The sequence below is a fragment of the Rhea americana genome, unplaced genomic scaffold (genome assembly GCF_003343005.1).
Source record: "Rhea americana isolate MKP2758 unplaced genomic scaffold, rheAme1 scaffold_94, whole genome shotgun sequence".
Taxonomy (NCBI): Eukaryota; Metazoa; Chordata; class Aves; order Rheiformes; family Rheidae; genus Rhea; species Rhea americana.
The window spans coordinates 1,880,835-1,899,839 of NW_028187133.1; the positions used below are offsets into that span (position 1 = coordinate 1,880,835).

General features: G+C 38.3%; 1 protein-coding gene across 1 annotated transcript in view; it reads left to right on the forward strand.

The window, feature by feature from the left end:
- The first annotated feature begins 6 nt into the window (after positions 1 to 6).
- DST (dystonin) overlaps positions 7 to 19,005 on the forward strand; it is a 300,486-nt gene continuing 281,487 nt past the window's right edge. The window contains exons 1-3 of the mRNA XM_085324897.1: positions 7 to 222; positions 600 to 661; positions 14,992 to 15,180. Coding sequence (XP_085181023.1) covers positions 42 to 222; positions 600 to 661; positions 14,992 to 15,180 — 432 coding nt within the window. The 5' untranslated portion in view covers positions 7 to 41. The remainder of the gene's footprint in view (positions 223 to 599; positions 662 to 14,991; positions 15,181 to 19,005) is intronic.

The window sequence follows — 19,005 nt, forward strand, 5'->3', positions numbered from 1 at the left end:
GCAGAAACGCGCACGCACAGGGGCCCTGGCACGCCTGAGCCATGATTGCCGCAGCCTTCCTGGTGCTGCTGAGACCCTACAGCATCCAGTGTGCCCTCTTCCTGCTCCTGCTCCTGCTGGGCACCATCGCCACGATCTTGTTCTTCTGCTGCTGGCACCGCAAGCTCCAGAAAAGCAGGCACCCCATCAAATCCGTCTTCTCGGGGCGCTCAAGGAGCCGAGGTAGGGGATGCCCCGCACCCCCGCGGCGGCGGGGAGGGGTGGTGGGGGGGATGGAAGGAGGAGACCACCTCCTCCGCTGGCCGCCCCCGGCCCGGCGCGGGGGCGCACCGGGCTCCCTGCTTCCCCCGAGGCTCCGGCGARAGCGCAAGGCGAGCCCGGGACTGCGGCAGCCGGTCCCCACCCAGCCAGCCCCCCACCCCGCGGCGGAGGGGCGACCTGCCCCCCGCTCCCCGCTGGTCCTCTCCAGCGCGGCACAACTTTATGCTCAACTTCTTCCCCATGAATTAAATATCAGCGCCGGGCCGCGGCCAGAGCCGGCGCCCCGCGAGCCTCGGGGGGAGCCGCATGCAGCCTGTGTCTCTCTGCTTCCCTTCCAGATGCTGTTATGAGAACCCACCACTTTCGCTCTGAGGTAATTTATTTAGCACGCAATTTCAAGGTCAGAAGTTGTTCTCTTTACCTGAGTACAAATTGTTAAAGTCTTTCTTTTTTGTTGTTTTTTCAGTGAAATCGTGTACAAACTTTTTTTTATTATTATTTTGCATGAAAGACACAATGTCCTCTTTTTCTTTTCTTTCCGTTTTTAATGAAAAGTGTCGCACAAAATGTTAGCTCTCCATTCGTATTCTCCCACCTGGCCTACTGATCTGTGCTACATCTAGAGCAATTGGTGACTTTTAAGAAGAGCTGGGCTTATTTTCCATGCCCGTCCTACCTCCGTCCAAAAGCCAGCCCCAAACCCGGTTATTGACTGCACAGTCAGTACGTGCAGCGCTGGTGCGTTTTGCGACTGCAGAGCTTGCATTTGTTTGCTCCACTGCCAGTCCTCACCTGTGTGTCACTCACGTGCTGGGAAAGTTGCCTGCTCCGCTCAAACGCTGCTGCAGAGATCCCAGAAGGATCCAGGCTTTCAAGCTTGTTAGATGCCTCATTTTATGACAGGGGAATTGAAACTCATACACACCAGCAATAAAAATATAACATAAAAAAAAGAGTCACTTCCTGGTGAGTCTGAATGAGGAGCATAATTGCTGGAATAGGAGAAATAATATTTATTTTAACAGCTACTATTTTTCCATGCTGCTCTGGAGGGCTCCTGTCTAGCTAAATCTTTTGCCAGGTTTCTGACTACTGATTTAAGGCATGTCTTGCCTACTCTTCTGGAAGCCTTTAGAGAGTTTTGCAGAAAAATGATCTTCTTTTAATCACTCACATTTTTTTATTACCTTGTGGTAGGGATCATGGGCAATGTTTTCGAAAGCGTGCATGTGACASGTTTTTGTGACGTGGTTCATTTTGGAAATTAGATTTTAAGCTCTTAAATATTTTGAAATTTGCATCAAAAGAAGATCACCTAAAGAATGTAGTTAGTGGGAGAGGCCTATCTTTAGACCTTAAAAAGTCTCTTTTTGTTGCTTTCATGATTAAACAATTATTGCTGTTGTAAAGCAAACAAACACATCCCACTGTAAGTCAAAAAATGTGGATGATTTAGTTCCAACTATATAATGTTTTCAGTTTCCATGTAAAATTCTCTAAGTGTGGAGCTTGGATAGAAATTGCTCAATGTGTTATACTCTGTTGAAATCTGTATAGTTTTGCATGATGACTCTTACTTAGTCATTCTGCAAACTTCTCTTTTATTTTTTATTAATCCAGCATGTGGTTATTTGTATATCACCCAATTAAAAATAGACATATTTTAAATATTTCCTAGCAGTTTCCATTTACTGAAGTATATTAGAATAAAACAAGAAAAACTGTTATATTCTCTTATAATTTTCTAAGTTTTGTTGAGATAGAGTAATACTATAGCTAATGCTCTGAACTGCCCACTTAAGAAACTGGTGGAGCTGTTTTCCTCCAAGTGATGCAGGCTTTCGATTTGTAAGAGAAAATGATGACTCATTTGACATCATAAAATTTTCATTTCACAATATGTTTTCAAGAAAAAACTTCTTTTAATGAATCTAACTGAATTGATTAGTAAATTATGGGTATACTCTCATGAAAATATTAGCAGCATCATTTGAAACAGAATTTGGCATTCTTTTTCAATATCAGCGCAAACTATTATTCCCTTCTAACTCCAATAATATTTTATGAAAGCAAAGTCTGACGTATCAAAATATGGGCTTTACATGGTCTTTTCCCCAAAAGTGAGCATCACATCTCAACTCCAAGTTTTATAGTACAAGGTCCAGCTGCTAGCTTCTGCTATGCTTAATTGTTTTTCAGGCACAATTTTAAACGGTATTTCTTAATGATAATAAAAGATAATGAAAACAGATCCATCATAAATAGCAGCGGGTTGGTAATTCATATCCTGAGAGCTGGCTTCAAATATGACTTGCATCACACATGAACATGCAGGTGGTCTAGAGGCAGTACACAGAGAATTATAATTGCCGTTATCTACAGAGCCGTTGGCAATTTCTGCATGATTGGCTGCCTGCCAGGAAAGCCTTATATTTGGAAAGATAGATGTGTAGCCAATTTATGTTGAAGTTCTTTGCCAGAGCCATAGCTCTCACCATGCATGCCAATATTGTCCTTGTCTCCAGTGAGAGCTATTAATCCCTTCCTTTCCTTAGTACTGAAGAACTAACCCCACTTAAAAAAAAAAAAAAAAAAAAAAAAATTTTTTTTATTTTAAATTAATTCAAAAAATAAATAGGTTCCAAAAAAAAAAAAAAAAAAAAAAAAAAAAAAAAAAACAAAAAAAAAAAAAAAAAAAAAAAAAAAAAAAAAAGACCTTTTATTCTAAAGTAATTCTAATCATACATCTGATGAATTACAAAAGAACAAATACTAAACTTGAAAAAAGGATCCTTATAAGGATGCCCTGTTTTGAGTATTATATACCACTGTTGAATTTAATCCACAAATATTTGGTCCATTTTTGTGCATCTTGATTTTGAATGTCTCTGCARAGCATCTGTCTCATTACTATACTGCAAGAATCTATGCAGATATTCCTTATTGTCTGAACAAACTTAAAGAGTTGACCCCCTGCCTCAAAAGGAGGTAAATTTGCATGATTTGTTGTGACTATATAGTAGGTTAAAGTCTGTCTTTGTTAGAGACGCTTCATAAAAGAAGAACTAACTAGCAAGAGAATGTGAGCGTTTACAAGGTAAAATAATGCTGTCTCCACCACTCCACTAAYTTTCATTTACTATCATCTTAAGTTTGTCAGACCTGTTTCTTAYATAATTTTGGCCTCTATAATTATTATAGTCCATTAGGTCCGTTATGACTATAATTGCTCTTAAATTTCACTCCATTCTACAGCTAGTAGAGATATTCCATGAACTAACTTTAGGAATCACATCCAGAATAGTTAATGTTTCTAAACTCAGGTAGACCTGAATATGCCATTGCTGTAAAAAGAGAGTAAGTAAATTTCCAGGAGAAATATTGCTTGCATGACATATCAGACTTTGATGTAGCTATTTTAACTGTTCTCTCCTTTATTTATTTATTTGGAGAATCAATTTTAGAATGAAATGTCTGTTCTCTACCAAAATCATACCAAAGCAGCAGTATAATTCAGTGGGAGTTTCACCAAAATAAGGGATTATGATCCATTATTGATTTTTTTTTTTAAAAAAAAAAAGTCTATGTACATTCAAAAATTCAAATTATATCAGTGATTTGCTTCATTTTTCTCTTGGTCTCTGTAGAGGTTTGGGTTTTCCTGAAGTGCAGGAATTTTCTCCGAGTACTTCGAAGGCTCAGGCTTGATATGTTTAAATGTATAGCAGYTTACACTTTACAAAGAGCTTTGAATGTCATCTGTACTATATAGTTTAAAGGCATTTGCTTAATGTGTTTGTGTTGCCCTTTCTTGTCATTAAATTTCTTGGTTAGTTTTCTTCATTGGCTAGGCCTATGGAGTCATGGGATTATGTGGGATTTTTACCCTTCAGTTAGAAAYGAAGTAAGCTTTTAGACTTTAGGCTCAGGTATCTTGAGTATATGAAGGCCAGAGGCTTCTCAAAGGCTTTTAGAAGACTAGCCTACTGTAACTAAAGAGCTAATAGAATTAATCCAAATTATTAAACTGTCATGATATGAGGGTAAGAATTCTTGAATAGGAAGGCATTCAGGGTTTTTTTTATGCTTGTTTTTTGGTGAGATTGTGAAGGGATCATTGTGCTAATTGCTAAACCAGTAGTTGATGATTTTCGTATTTGTAGGGAAAAAATCTCTAGATTTAGATTGTTTGTCTGAATGTCTCTCTCAGCTTTACAGTTTTCCCTTATCTTACCTTCTAAATTAGAAATACTGTGATCTCAAGAACCAATGGTAAGGATGTATGTATGTGGTATCAGTGCCTATGGACAGACAGGAACTAGTATCTTTTCATTTTCATTTTATTTTGACTAACATATTTTGGACAAGTTCCTGGGAATGGTTCTGCTGAAACCTGTAGGTATGATCCTACTACTAAGCAAATCCATGCAAGCTTTACAATYCACTGTAAATTCTGACTTCGCTTAAAACAGGTGCATGCCTAGTGGGACAAGCAGGGCAAACCTGAGCTGACCCTCATTAAAAGAGTCTGTGGAGGATGGCAGCAGCATATATTAACTATATCTGTAGCAGAGGAGTATCATTTTGTAATTTGGATTTTGCAGACGTCATTTTCTGCTTAGAGTACTGAATAATCACTACAAAATTATATATATTCAGTCCAGTGTTTCGGTAAGACAATTGTCTGATGCTAAAATAGGCCAGCCAAATCTGATGACAGTTTTTAAGAGGAAATAAATTTGCTAACTCATCTGTTATAGTACAGTGGATACAAAGCTGCAGTAAAACAATCCCTAGTAAATGTATGTATTATCTTTGCCAACAACTGAGGCGATTGTAATCTGGAGAAAGTGTTCATACGTTTATCTCTCAGCATACTTTTGTCATAATCGTCTTGTTTTTGAGTCTGATTCTGAGACAACTGCCTAAAAATACAAGTCTAGATATCTTACAAAACAATAATGAATAGTCTTTAAAGACTTGCTCTATAATTCATCCTGAGAGTTGTAGCRTTATTTATAAACTGCTCAAGATAGGTATGGCTCCAGTGAAAAGAAAAATCAGCAGATCCCCCCCATGTTGAATTCTACACTTCTGTTTGATGGGAGGGAGGGAGCTCATTCGAAGAGCAACAGAAATGTTCAAGACTAGCCACAAATATACATTCATTCATTTATTCCAAGGGTATCTCCCTGTCTTTGTAGAGTTGAGTCAGCCTGAAAATATTTTATTTTTGCGTTTGACRCATTTTTCCCCCAGGATATTTAAACTGTTTTTTTTTCCATTATTTGTCTAAGAGTTAAGGAACTGGTTCAAGGGAAAATAAATCAGGGACAAAAAGAAATTGTTTTCTTAGATATATGAAAGCACTTCTATTTAGGAGTGAATACAGATATATAAATACAGGTTATATYGTATAAGGGCAAATCCTGCTATCCATTTTTTATAGCAGATCCAGTAACATGCCCTAAACAGAGAATGTCACACTGAGCTGTTATRTAGCAAATTAGCTACTACTGACACTCTGCTTATTGTATACTGTCTGTCCATTGCTGTTTGTGTCTGACTCACCGCAGTGCAGCGTGTGGGTGCCCCAGTGAGCACTAGTCTGTGCTGAGGAACAGCATCTTTGGCAATCATATGGCAAAATGTGTGGTGGTCCCCCAGCTGCTGCAGCAAGACCACTTGGACTCCCAAGCTAACTCCAGAAGAGTTAACTTGGATACCTTTACTCAATGTGACAGCGTAGTATAGAAATAGCTGGCATCTTTGCCCAGCCATCTGGCTCCCTGCGCTTGTAGCCTGGCTTCCGACAGTACGTGGAGCGCAGAGATGCCGAGGGGATGCTTTCTCAGCTCCATCGGTCACCGGGTAGAGTAATGGCATTGTGCCAAGGTGCACACCAAGGGGTAAGACATGGTCTCAAGGCATTGCATTTGGGGACCTGTGTTACAAATGAACATATCCTCACAGCTCTTTGCAGGATAGGGACAATCTCCGCATAAAGATCTAGTACTAATTTGCAGTTTTTAATATTTAGTTTCCTCAGTGCAGTTATATCGATAACCCCATGGCTATCACAGAAGTATTTACATACTGATATAAGACTTCTCAGTATCTACTGTTATCTCTGGACATGTATGTTTTAGATGAGATTGCAGCTTCAGTTATCTTGTGTGCCAGTTTACAGTCCGCACTTCTGATGCACGCGGGTGGAGCGCTAGTTTCAATGGGCTCTAGGTGGAGCAAGGCGTGTTGCACGGGTCTGTTAGCCACCAAGCAGTTGTACCCATGTACGTAATGGAAATTTCTGGTTGGTGTTTATTGGTCAAAACTAACCTTAAATTGAAACTGTAAATTTAAACAGCTGAGGTCATACAYGTGGGGATGGCATGTATTGCCACAAAATTGCCACATCAGCTATAGAAACTACCTGCTTATACACACTGAAAGGATTGTGTTGGGGTCCATAGATCACACGCAGCTCAGAAAAGTTCAACCATMTGCAGCAAGTTCTCAGTTACGGTGGTTAGATTATTCAGGTTGAGGTTATGGATACGCATTCAGAAACAGCTCAGCACTTCAAAGGCTATTGAAAGCAATATAGAGGATTGAATATTGAAATTCATATTTCAATATTGAAAGCATATAGAAGGCTAGGTGAAAGAAAGCACCACAGGAGCATAGTAGCACTACYCTCATGGCTGCTCCAGCTGTTGGGCTATTACAAGTGATTTCCTATACCATGGAGAAGTCATTCATACACTTTTCCACTGCTGGACTTTTTCTAAGGAGAAGCAGCTTGAAGGTACTGTGGAAGAACCATGCAGAGCACAGGGTAAAGCTACCTCACTATTTTCATAGAGTATCAGCTTCAGATGAGCTGAGTTTGCTCCACCTGGCCATGTCCAACTTGAGTGGTTGCCACCTGGAGCCACAGTTTTTTAACCTGCCTCYCAGTGCTCTGAAGGCTAGAGGGCATATCAGACCCAGGATGTGGGCTGGTAACAGAGCGCTTGGGCCGCTCCACACTTCTCTGGGAAAGAGCTCAGCTCTGGGTTGCAGAGGTGCTCAGGGAGGTTTTCAGACCCCCAACTGATGTGGCCAATCTTGATCTAGTGCTGGTGAACCTGGCTGTCATTGAGCTGGCTCCTTGGGCTCCTAGTTCAGCTGCACACTATGTGCCTGGGTACTTCTGCTCTCCAAAGCATCTGTGAGCCCCTTCTCACTTCCCTTGTGCCCCACTCTGCCTTGGGGAGAGTTAGTGTTCTGCTCTTCCTGACTCATCACCAGGAATGAAACATGAGTTAGGTCTGAAGTCTGAAATTACCACATCAGCTGTAGAAACTAACTGCAGCTGACGTGTGGGCAAAGACACATTTCTTGCAAGTCGTGCCAATGTCCTTATCACCGCTGTCCACTCAGCTGTATGAATACTGCACTCGGCTGCAGGATGGCAGGGTAAATAGTACAGCAAACTGTGAGTGAAGGATAGGTCTTGCAAAATTTATCATCATCTAAACTGATAACGCTAACTACACTGAAATGCATTTTCATGTCAAATTAAGGTATTATATTAATCCTCATTCTTTGTTCTAGAGAAAACAAAGTCATACAACCAGGTCAGGGCTTCGTTCCCTTCTGAGCGGTTGCTGCTCCCTCCGTGTGCCTTGCAGCGCAGCCCAAGGGCGAGAGTGACTCTGCGGAAGGAGCCTCCGCTTACGCAGCAGGCTGAGCTCACCGAGAGCCTGCACAGCATTTCGGCTGGCCCAGCGTAGCTGTCGGGGTGGGCTGAATAGCTCTTCGGGCCTCGCTGACTGTGTTGACTGAATTTTTCATTGACTATAATGGAGCTTAAGCGCAGCTCCAAGCAGAGACCCATTCAGACATATAAGTGTTGCTGACATTTCAGTGTAGGTATCTTAATAGATATCTGAATCCCAGTCTAGCTCTTTTTTAATATATGTATATRTACTTGCTAAATCTCTCTTTGTTTATCTATCTGTTTTATACTTGACAAAATGGACACCCATCTTCACATGCAGGGATGGCCTAAATTCTCTCACCAGTTTATATGTCAAATAAGTGTGCTAGACTGACAAGAGTCATTTCTTTGTACTAGATGTTGGGTAGCAGTTTTGTGGGTTAGCAATTTTGTGTTAGTTCTCATTCCCCTTCCTACTGTATTTTTRATTTTCGAAAGGCCATTTTGGACAGTTTGGACAGTTAATACCTCATTGCACATTCATTATCTATACCATATACCTCCAAAGCTGAGAACAAATGATGATATGGAAAAGGGAGAAAGCAGAGGTAGAAAAGGGACATACTTGGGAAATGTGCTAAGATATTTTAAATTCACCTGTCCCTTGCAGACTACTGATCAAGATTAATTGTTATAATTTTATAATTGTCCAGTTCCTACTACAGGCTTGGAGCGCCCTGAAGTAATAGGGCAGGAACTGGAACAAGGCACCACGAGGGGAAGGGGGCAGCGGAGGGCTGTAAGCCTCCTCCTCCGAGAAGGACAGGGCCGCCCAGAGAGCAGGCCAGTTGCTCTGGCTTGTGGCTTCAGAAAGGAGAGAGTACCGAAGCGGTAGCGGAAAGCATGACTGGGGACATTGTTTTGTTATCTGCTTGTACATCGTCGAATTTTCCTAGTGTTACAGCTTACCTGCTTTGAGAGGAATCCTAACCTTGTGATAGAAAACACATTATGTAAAACAGCAGTGTAGTGCAATAAATAGGGTTTTATACAGTATGCGTCAGCATGTATGTGCATGGGTTATTAAAAATTGTGTTTTGAATTCACATTTAAACCYAAGGATTGCAAAAGGGTACTATTTGTACACACTTGAGGGCCCACTTAAAGAACTGAAAAGCAGCTTATTTATACTGTGTTTCATGATCCCAACTGGAAAAGCGACCTTGTTCAGGCTGTGTAAGAGACTATTGCTTGCAATCCCTTTCAATGTTTGGATTTTTTTGGAAAATTTGATATTATATGATACATGCCCAATCATAGTCTTCAGAATTTGAGAAATGGTTCTATCACTATTTAGTATTTAAATTTTAGCAGTTGAGAGTAAAATCTTCTAAAATAAACATAAGATGTGCAAAGAAGCATCAGAGGAAGCTTGCTAAGGAGGGAGTGGAGTGAGAAACTGAATGCAACATCTTATATTTGGTGTTTTAACTCTTGATTCAGATCTTTATAGGAGTAAACCTTATCCAAGATGAAAAAAATGATCAATAGAACCACACAGAAAGATCGTCTTTTATTTTTTCAGAGCCTACAGAACTAAGGAAGATAGTTGCTTCCTCCTCCTGCATTTGTGGAGTGATATGCTGAATGAAAGCGGGCAATCTTCCTGCTATAAAAAATTAAGTCTTAGCTTTAATTAGTGATCTTTAGTATTAGTGAGAAAGTATCAGTAGTTTGGAGGACGTAGCTTGTGTCCGAGATTTTGCGTGGAACTCCCAAGACTGGCAGTTAAATAAGCTGTTTTTTTTTTTTTGGGGGGTGGATGTTTGGCATAGAAGTTGCTATAGGAGAAGAAAAAAGAAACAATAACAAAAAGGAATAACAATAATGATTTTGGTCCTTTTTTAATTAGAACAGTTCTTACTATACAGATGCATATATATTCATAGATGTATATGTAGCAGAAAGTCTCTCAAAGCTCTCTCTTTCAGTAGGCAGGGGAATTTGATACAAAGAAGTTATTTAATATTTAATTAAGCCCCCTTTTTTTTAGTTCAAGCAGGTATTTCAACTGTAGAGTTTAATTCTATTTCAGCCTATCTGCTGAATAGCTGAGAACTGTGGCATCTCGAGAATGGCTGTGAAACTATGCATACTAATATCTCCAGGCTTTAGGAATTTATAGGTTGCATATACATGAAAGTTTTCAAGCTTTAAATAGGCAGTTACTGACAATTCAAAGACTGCATCTTGAGGCCATTAACTGACAGTGGTAATAGTAGATGACAATTCTTATGTGTAYAGAACCACTGTCAGAAAACTTTAAAGCAAGCACACAAAGTTGGATATCTGATCTGAACTTCCTTTGACTTTGATATTCATTAGCACACTTGCAAAAGTGAATTTAATCTAACGAACTCAGTGAAATATCTTAAAAGCATTTACAAACACAGCTGAGCTCTGTTGTCATTGCTGCCCCTGCCCTGAGTACCTGCTTGCTTCTAACTAGCAATTTTTTTTGTTTTTTGCTGAAGTTCTGCCAGAAGGTAAGCTGGGCTGCAGGCCAGTGTCCACTGGAATTAATGCAAAGACATCTGCTGACTTCAGCTGGACATCAGATAATGCACCCTGGCTTCTCATAATGTTAATGTTTAGTGACTCTGAAAACACATATTTGCTGGAAAGATTAGATTACAAGATTAAGAGTCTGTTATGCAATGTATTCTACATAAAGTATTTATATGCTGTAAAAAATAACAAAAAATGTTTGGTTGCAAGCATAAAATAATACGTAACATATGATGAAGGCAGTAAGGGGAGACAAAGGAAGAATGGAGGGAAAAGGGCCTAGTAAAATAAAAGGGCCTGTAAATGAAAAAAAAAACGGATTGTTTATAATAGTTTAAAAATCTTTTTTTTTTTTAATTTATGAATGGATTGGGAATTGGAATAGGCAATGATACTATAATGCTTGCAGAGTGTGGTGTACTTGGTTATCAAATACTGGAGCATACAAAAAGGTCCTGAGGAATGGGACCAGTGATTACACATGAAGTTCAGTGTTCATAAATGCGAAGCTAGTCATATTGCAGAGAAAAATCATTCATCCCTTTTATTATTTTCTTAGTGTATGATCTCAAGAAAGGACCTTTTGAATTACTCTAGACAATTCATTAAGATCTCTGTCCAGCTTGATCAAAAAAATAAAAATGGAGTGGGAAATAGAATGGAAAATTCATCAATGCTGTTATCTATATCAGTAATACAACCTTACATGAAGTATTGGGTACATGAATTATTGGGTTCTAGGAAGAGTGATGTCCACATATAAAAAGTGCTTGAAAAGACTGGAATTAGTTCATATAGAGAGAAGAAAATAGRAGGAAATCCGATAATAAAATAGGTGGAATAATGAATACTATATCAAAGGTGGACTAAAACCTTCTGGCCATCATGGRTGGGATCCATCTTAATTAATTTTGGACACTTCAGCCTGGATGTCTACAAGTGAGCTAGTTGACCTAGGCTCCATTTATGGCCAGTGGAGACAGATGGGTGGTGTTAGGGCATGGCTCATCTGACTAGACAGAAACASATGAGTTTTCTCCTAGACGTTGCTGACTTCACTGGCTCCAAAGGGAGCCGGGGAGACTCACTGAGGTTCAGTCAAAGGAACTGCAGCCCTTGTTTCTGCATGGTGAGACTCCAGCACATGGTGCCGAGGTTTGGAATATTCAAAGCTGGCTAAGTTGCATCTTTAAGGAAGAATACAGTATAATGTATATCTTTGTGCAATTATGTTAATGTTTAGAAGAAAACAGATGATTAAAAAAATGTATTGTTGAAGCCTTACTTGTTCAGTTTGCCTCATGTCATAATTTTATAGGGATAAAAATGAGCCCGATGCTAGGGTATCGGAATGAGCAACTCTCTCAACCCAAAGAACAAGAGAAAGTTTGCGTGACAGAGGGAACTGTAAACTGCTAAACGGTGGGAGAGAAACCTTGTACCGCATGAATGATTTTAACATCTCTAGTGATTTCTTTGGTGCTTTGGTCTCCAATGGTATGCTGTGAAGCGTCTGAATACTTTGTAGTATCTTTCTGCTCTCCTGTGAGCTCTGGCTTAACATCTAAAATAACRTTCCATTTACCAAACAGGTGCGTGTGTCGCTTGCACGTTTTTCATTTGATTGCCTTACTAGTATTGACAAGTTTTCAATTTTGGGTCCAACTGAAGGATAAGTAAGATAGGTAATGACACAAAAGGTGTCTGTTTGTTTCACGGGTGAGAATGAGAAGAAATCGCTGGCTGTTCTAGTTTTGCATTAAGCATACTAGTCGCAGGTCACATATGTTGCACTACTTTTTGACAGTGTGTTTCTCCTTACTCCTTTCTTCATCTTTTTTATCACCAAATTGCAAAACCTTGGGTTTTTGCTTTGGCAAACTCTCAGTGCAGGAATGAGTAGGCACTTCAGGTTTTGGCCTAAGGACTCTGCCCTTGTAACATTATCTTTGTGATAAGGAATTAATTTCCCACCTGAAATCATGATCCTCTGCCTTTATCACATTATAATCCTCTCCAGGGCAACCATTTGTGATACAGCAGACAGATTATGACTTCAAGTGAYGAATAAGCTTCAGTGACAGACGCAGATGAGCCTTTGAAGAGATAAAGATCCTGTTTTMTTGCTAGTAATGAACAGCAAAAGAGGAAAAAACATAAAATACGAATGAGAAACATTGTCTATAAGTGGACTTTGCAGGGAGTCAGGGATGAGTTTTTAGCATTGAAACACAGCACTCAATTAGTTAAAYCTTGAAGTATTTTGAGGCGAAGTCATTCAGTGAGAGAGATCCACATTCTTAAATCCCTATCTGGCATGCGGCTCTAAGCACTTTTAGAGCTGCTTAGCYTCAACCAAATTCTTGTGTTACATAAACGTACTTTCCCAAAGAGTTTTATCTAGATAATGGGAGTGGGAATATGGTAAGGGAGTAACTGATGTGCAGCGTATATGACCAGGCTTTATCCAATAGCTATTATCTGTAAARCAAGCAAACAAACAAAACAAACAAACAAACAAAACATAATGTGTTTAACATTTAGGAAACTTTTTTCTGATTTCAGAACACAAAATAGTTTTCAAATTACTTTGATCTGTTATAGAATATTTTTCTACTATAGAATAATCCCTGATGCACACTAWTTTTTTTAAGAAAAGAAAAAATTCTGCAACAAATAAGCAATATAATAGTAGGCTCCGTGTATCGTATTATTCCCTGTCATCCTGAATGGCTTTAGTATTMCTTTGAATAGTTTTACTTCATATTTGTTATTTATTTCACAGTATACATGAAAAGAAAATGGGGCAAAATATTTTCCCATTGCAATAGTATGACAGAGTATGTCTCAGATGTACATCTTCGAACATTTAGTGCTCTTAAACCCACCCAGTCTATTGGCTGCAGTGGATTCKGCTATGCTGCTTGCGGTAGTGGATGTGGATAGGGTCCTCCTTTCATAAAAGATACAAGAAATCAAAGTCTGCTCCCACCTGTGCCCTGGACAACTCTTTAGCTTCAGTAGACTAGGAGGGATCATAATTAAAGATTCAGAAGATTTTTCCCGTGTCGTTTCAGTAACTAAAGTAACTGTCTCGTTTAGTGCCTAGAATAGAAAGCAGCTCTCTTCCCTCACAGTGTCACGATCGGCRGAGTAGTAAATCCAGTTTGCACAGAGAGCCCAAAGACTGGCATTTCTCTCTTAATTGCATGAATCTATGAAATTAATATTTTAATGTAACTTTTGTATACTCATTTCTCAATTAAGGAAAAAGACTAAAGTGGAGAAAAACCAGAACGCTAGGTTCTTATGAAAATATATTGTTCCCACATCATTTCTGATTGACAGGGACTCAGGATATTTAGACTCATGCCATAGATTGCTTCAGTTTTAACTAAAAATCTTAGCTTGTTTAATATTGTTTCTCTTTTATGGTCTAGCTATTTCTGAGTGCTAGGTATGCTGCAAAAGGACTTTAGTACAGATATTTTACTAGAAAGCAGAAGAAGGTAGAAAATTAGGGATTGGTGGATCTGTCTGTGGTTCTGAAAGGGTTTTAGTCTTTACACTGCAGACAGTATTACTGTGAAAATAAATGAGATTTGGCTCATTTATTCTGGAAGCTGGCATGATTGAAYGACTGAAACTCTTATTTACAACCTGGATGGGGGTAATAACATTTTATATTATATTCAGCACAAGTGACACATGGCAGGTTCAAGCCTGCTCATGATGACTGGCAGGAAGGATGCTCGTTGTAAATGGTCTGCAAGTAGCAATATAGGGCTCACGTTATACTTGTCACTAAATGAGAAACTCTGGATGATGTTCAGAGTTTTTCACAGCAAACCTCTACAAAGCATCTGTGAAGCACAGTTTTCCTGAATTTATTAATTTGGCCAAATATGCCTGTATTTCCCAGATGACAGCAAAAGACAGCTCTCTGCCTTAATTATTTTATTCCAAATGGTAAGGTCTCCCCCCAGATCTGGCAGTGTCAGAACTCTTAAAAAGAACAGCTAGTCACAAATAAAACTTGCAAGCTACCAATTCTTCTTTACTTTTATTCTCAGAAAAAAAATGTATATTTTTGCTTACACTCCCTAATACAATTCCTCAAGAGGCCAGGAATAAATCTGGATATTTTTAATTACAAAATTTTAAATTGCAACTTTTTAATTATAAATAACTATAAATAAGGACTTACTAAAGAAAAGCAACATGAGTTATTTCTGCTGTGTCAGTAATGTATATAACTGAGATATATAAAACATGTATTTGTAACACTCAACAATGTCCTTTTATTGCTACATGCAGTATATATGAATGTTATTTAAAATGAGTCTGCTTGTATCTCAAGATCTTGTCATCATTAAAATCCTGTGTGATATTTCTGTTGTTGAATAGCTGCATTCTGGAAGATGTCAAACATTGCGGTTGTTTTTGCTGTGTCACAGGGCTTCAGATCAAGTCCTCGTCATGCCAGAAGACGCGTAGCAGCTCGCATCGAAGAAACACAGCCTATAGTGGAAGCTCACCACTTAAGCGAGCAGGAAACTTCTGTAAGAAAAAGAAAGATCAAGAAAAGCAGCCGAGTTCAACCAGAATTTTATCATTCTGTTCAAGTTACCCCAACAAGAAAACCTGTAAGTATCTTCTAGGGATAAATGTTACTCAAAATATATTACAGGGGCATGGAATATAATTCTAATTTTTGCACCATCCATGTTCTGTTTCTCAGTTTCAAAAACTTTTCAGTCCTCATGTTTGGTGAATGTAGATCTAAGTTTGCTAGACTGTATTCAATGTTGATATATGACTCCAAAAATCCAGATATGAAGAGGGTTTTTTGATTTTAATATTCAGTCTATATTTAGTATTTAAATCAGACATTTCAGCTGAAAGCTTTATGCTAATATTATTTAACAGATTTTTTTTATCACAATTTATTGACATTGCTTTCGCAGGTAGATTTACCGATGATTCTATATACTGAAACAAATCAATACTAGATTAAATTTTGAAGTTTCTTTTACAGTATACAATATTGCCAATCTTTCTGCTCAACATATGCATTTTCTGATGTGGTTTTACGTAAGAATACTTCTTGCAAATACAGTTTCTCTTCTTACTGAGAGCTGGTTGCTTTTAGGCTTTTACTAACGTATCTTCTGGCTTGAATGACTTCTTCTAAGCCAGTACTGTTAAAAAATACTATGAGGCACACCCTAATAAAGATCATCTCCAGGTTGTTCCAACCAAACTTAATCTTCCTGAGTATCTCTTAATCCAACACCAAGAATTATCAGTAAGCTCTGAAGTCAGTTGGGAAAAATGACTCCCCTGGTGGAAGTCATTGCCTGAGAGAGCAAGAAACTTCAGAAAAGAAGCAAAAGACAGAACTGCTGATGCCAGCCAGAATTTCTCCCTTTTAGCTGATGCACTTAGTTTCTTTCCCTGTATTTCACAGCTCCCCAGTTTTCATCTCTTCTCTCATGCTTCTACTTCTCTTTGCTTTTGTTACTGCAGTCCTGTTACAATCATTTGATTTGATTGCAGTGATGTGTCTTCTTTCTAAAACCTTTTCCTCTTTTTCTCTACCATGTTCCTTTTACTCCCATCCTATCTTGCTCTCTAGTCTACTTTGTATAACTGGTATGTTTATTAGATGTCCAGCTTCTAGTGACTTTTTTGTGTCCATTCATTACTTGCTTCTGGTGCTTTCCTCCTTTGTCGTCCTTCCTTCATCTCTTCTATCTCCCCTATTATTTTCCATTCCTCTCTTTTTTTWAAAATTGCTTTTTCCATTTGGTTGTTTTTAATTTTCCTCTGTGCCTATGCTGAGGCTGTTTTCAACTGCCACTGATTACCAGCATGAGGAAAAGAGCGTCAGCAGTGCCGAATTAAAGAACTAACAATATGGGAGTGGAGTAAGGAGCAAAATGGGATTTGAAGAATGGGTTAGTGAAACTAAAAGCCTACAAAATCCCTGGTTTTCTGCAAAATCTGTAACACATATCAGGGACCTTGGGACCAGCAAAGAAAAAAAAAAGTGAAAGAATGGAGAAGTATTACTGCATAGSTTTACTTTTACCTTATTTCGTGGATCTGTGTTTTTTGACAAGACCTACCACTGAAAGAGTATTTAATCCTAAATTTAGAGAAAACTTTCCATAGTGCTATCACCATTATGTCACTGTTTCGAGACTGCTTTTGCAGTCTGTCTTTTATGCAGTGTTATATGGGTCTTTTAACAGCCTTTGGTTCTAAAGCTTTGACAAATGTGCGTTATACAGAAAAGAGTAAATCATTGTATTTATTAGACTAGAATCCAGAAAACATAYGTCACCAATTTCCTTTTTCCTGGACACTCTAAGTTATTTTGAAAGTATAATGATGTCACGATGATGTGAGCAAGGTTCATGCCATGACACGTCTTTGCAACGTTGTGAAGCTCCACAGAATCACAGGGCTTGTCCATCCCTCTGTTTTGCAGAGCTTTGTCCCGCTTACTCTTAACGTCTCGAACATGACACTTGTGGCCTCTGTCTTTATACAATTTTATGTTGTAATGATTCAGTGCCAAAAAAGCTCTTGTTGCTCTGCATACATTTTTCCACTGTTTTTTCCTGTTACTCCTAGTAATAGCCACTTAAACCACTTTAAATAAATCATCTGTTGTCTTGATGTTTGCACTATGGAAATATTTGTAGGCAGCTACGGCCATACTCTGCTTAGTCATTACTTGAAAAATGATATATGATCTCTGCTTATTAGCAGATTTAATTTCTCATAAAGCATTTTTTTCTTATGTTCATTTTTATTCATTTTTCTCTTTTGCTGCTTTTTTGCTCCTATTTTCCATCAGGAGAGAACTGGATTTCCAAAGTAGCTATAAAACAGCCATATGGAAAAATTTTTATTTTCTCCAGGATATTTTTGAGTATTCAACCATAAAATATGTTTTGTTGCCATATTCAGCACTATGCTTAAATGTTTTGCAAATATTTCTTTAAAAGTTTTGTTGTATGTTTAGATACTAGATTTTTTGTTCCTGCTGTTTTAGATTATTTTTCTCTTTGTGTACTTGCTTGATTTTGTTCTGTATAAATTCGTTTTTGCAGTTTACTAGACATGATTATAATTATTTCAGMTTGCGCAGATTATTTCTCACTTCCTATATAGTAATCTCAGAGCTTTCCAGTCTTTTCCCTGATCTTGTCAGGACTAAGTTATGCATAATAGTGTGTGTGGGAGCAATCCCACTGAAGCCAATAATTGCTGTCTATGAAAATCTGCATGAACAGATGTTTGCAGAACTATAACATTAGTTTCCTCTGAAAATTTTATTATTTTTTATACCTTCCAGGTCATTAACGAAGACATTAAATACATTTYGTCGTAGTGCTGATCCTTATCAGACAAATTTCCTAGCCGTTTTCACTACATTTTATTCATTTTACTGCAATGCAACATTAAAATATTGTTGTGTAGTTTATCTCTTCTATGTGATAGCATTAAATCTTGCATCCTGAGGATCATCTCTCCAATGGCTGCTGTATTACTTGTGCTGACATTCTGTATAGGTGACAGTTTTATCTTACGCCAGCTTCACAGCACAAAGGGCATACATATCTGTTAGCTAAGTTTATTTTTTGAATTTTTGAACTCATTGGAGAACTCTTAGAAAAGAAATAGGACTGTATTTTCTAAATTAGCCTGGTTTCATGCAAGTTAAAGGAGTGGTTCATATCACTCCTTTCAAGAATAAGGTAGCAGTTATATTTTTCTGAAAGTGTTCAAGGATATGCAAGAAGTCTCCTGTGGTGGCTTCACTGCTGTCTAGGTTTTYTTCTCAGAAGCTAATTTTAGACTGTTCAAATCTTTTTTTTCCCCTCATTTCAAACATTTGCAAAAATGTTCGGTATTTTAAATAGTGGAATCATCTGAAGCAACAGTGTAGAACCCTGTAAATTTGTAGTAGATGTTTTTTCCTGTGCTGGCACAGAACCAAAAGATGTCCTTGATATTTTATAAAGATATCTGGCTTCTGTGCTGTGGGATCAGTTAGACACACAAATCTCCCAAACTGTAATTTCACCTCTATGTCTAAATACTTAGTTGGAAACAGATGGTGTCAAAGCAGAGTCTTTTGCCGTCTCTGTTGTTAAATAGTCTGAAGGGCTTCTCAGTTACCTGACTCACATAATCTTGCCACCAGCAGGATTATTTAAAATCAAGAGATGTAGTACCTAAATTTACACTTGAGTTTGTGTAGGATCATTACATCACATTACATTATAAAGAGACAGGCAAAACTACGGAAATTGGGGCACAGATAAGCCTGGTCCCTTCGCTTTCAGATGCACATGTTAAAAAAAAAAAAAAACCCCAAAAAAAAAAACCAAAAAAAAAAAAAAAAAACAGATAAGCCTGGTCCCTTCGCTTTCAGATGCACATGTTAAAAAAAA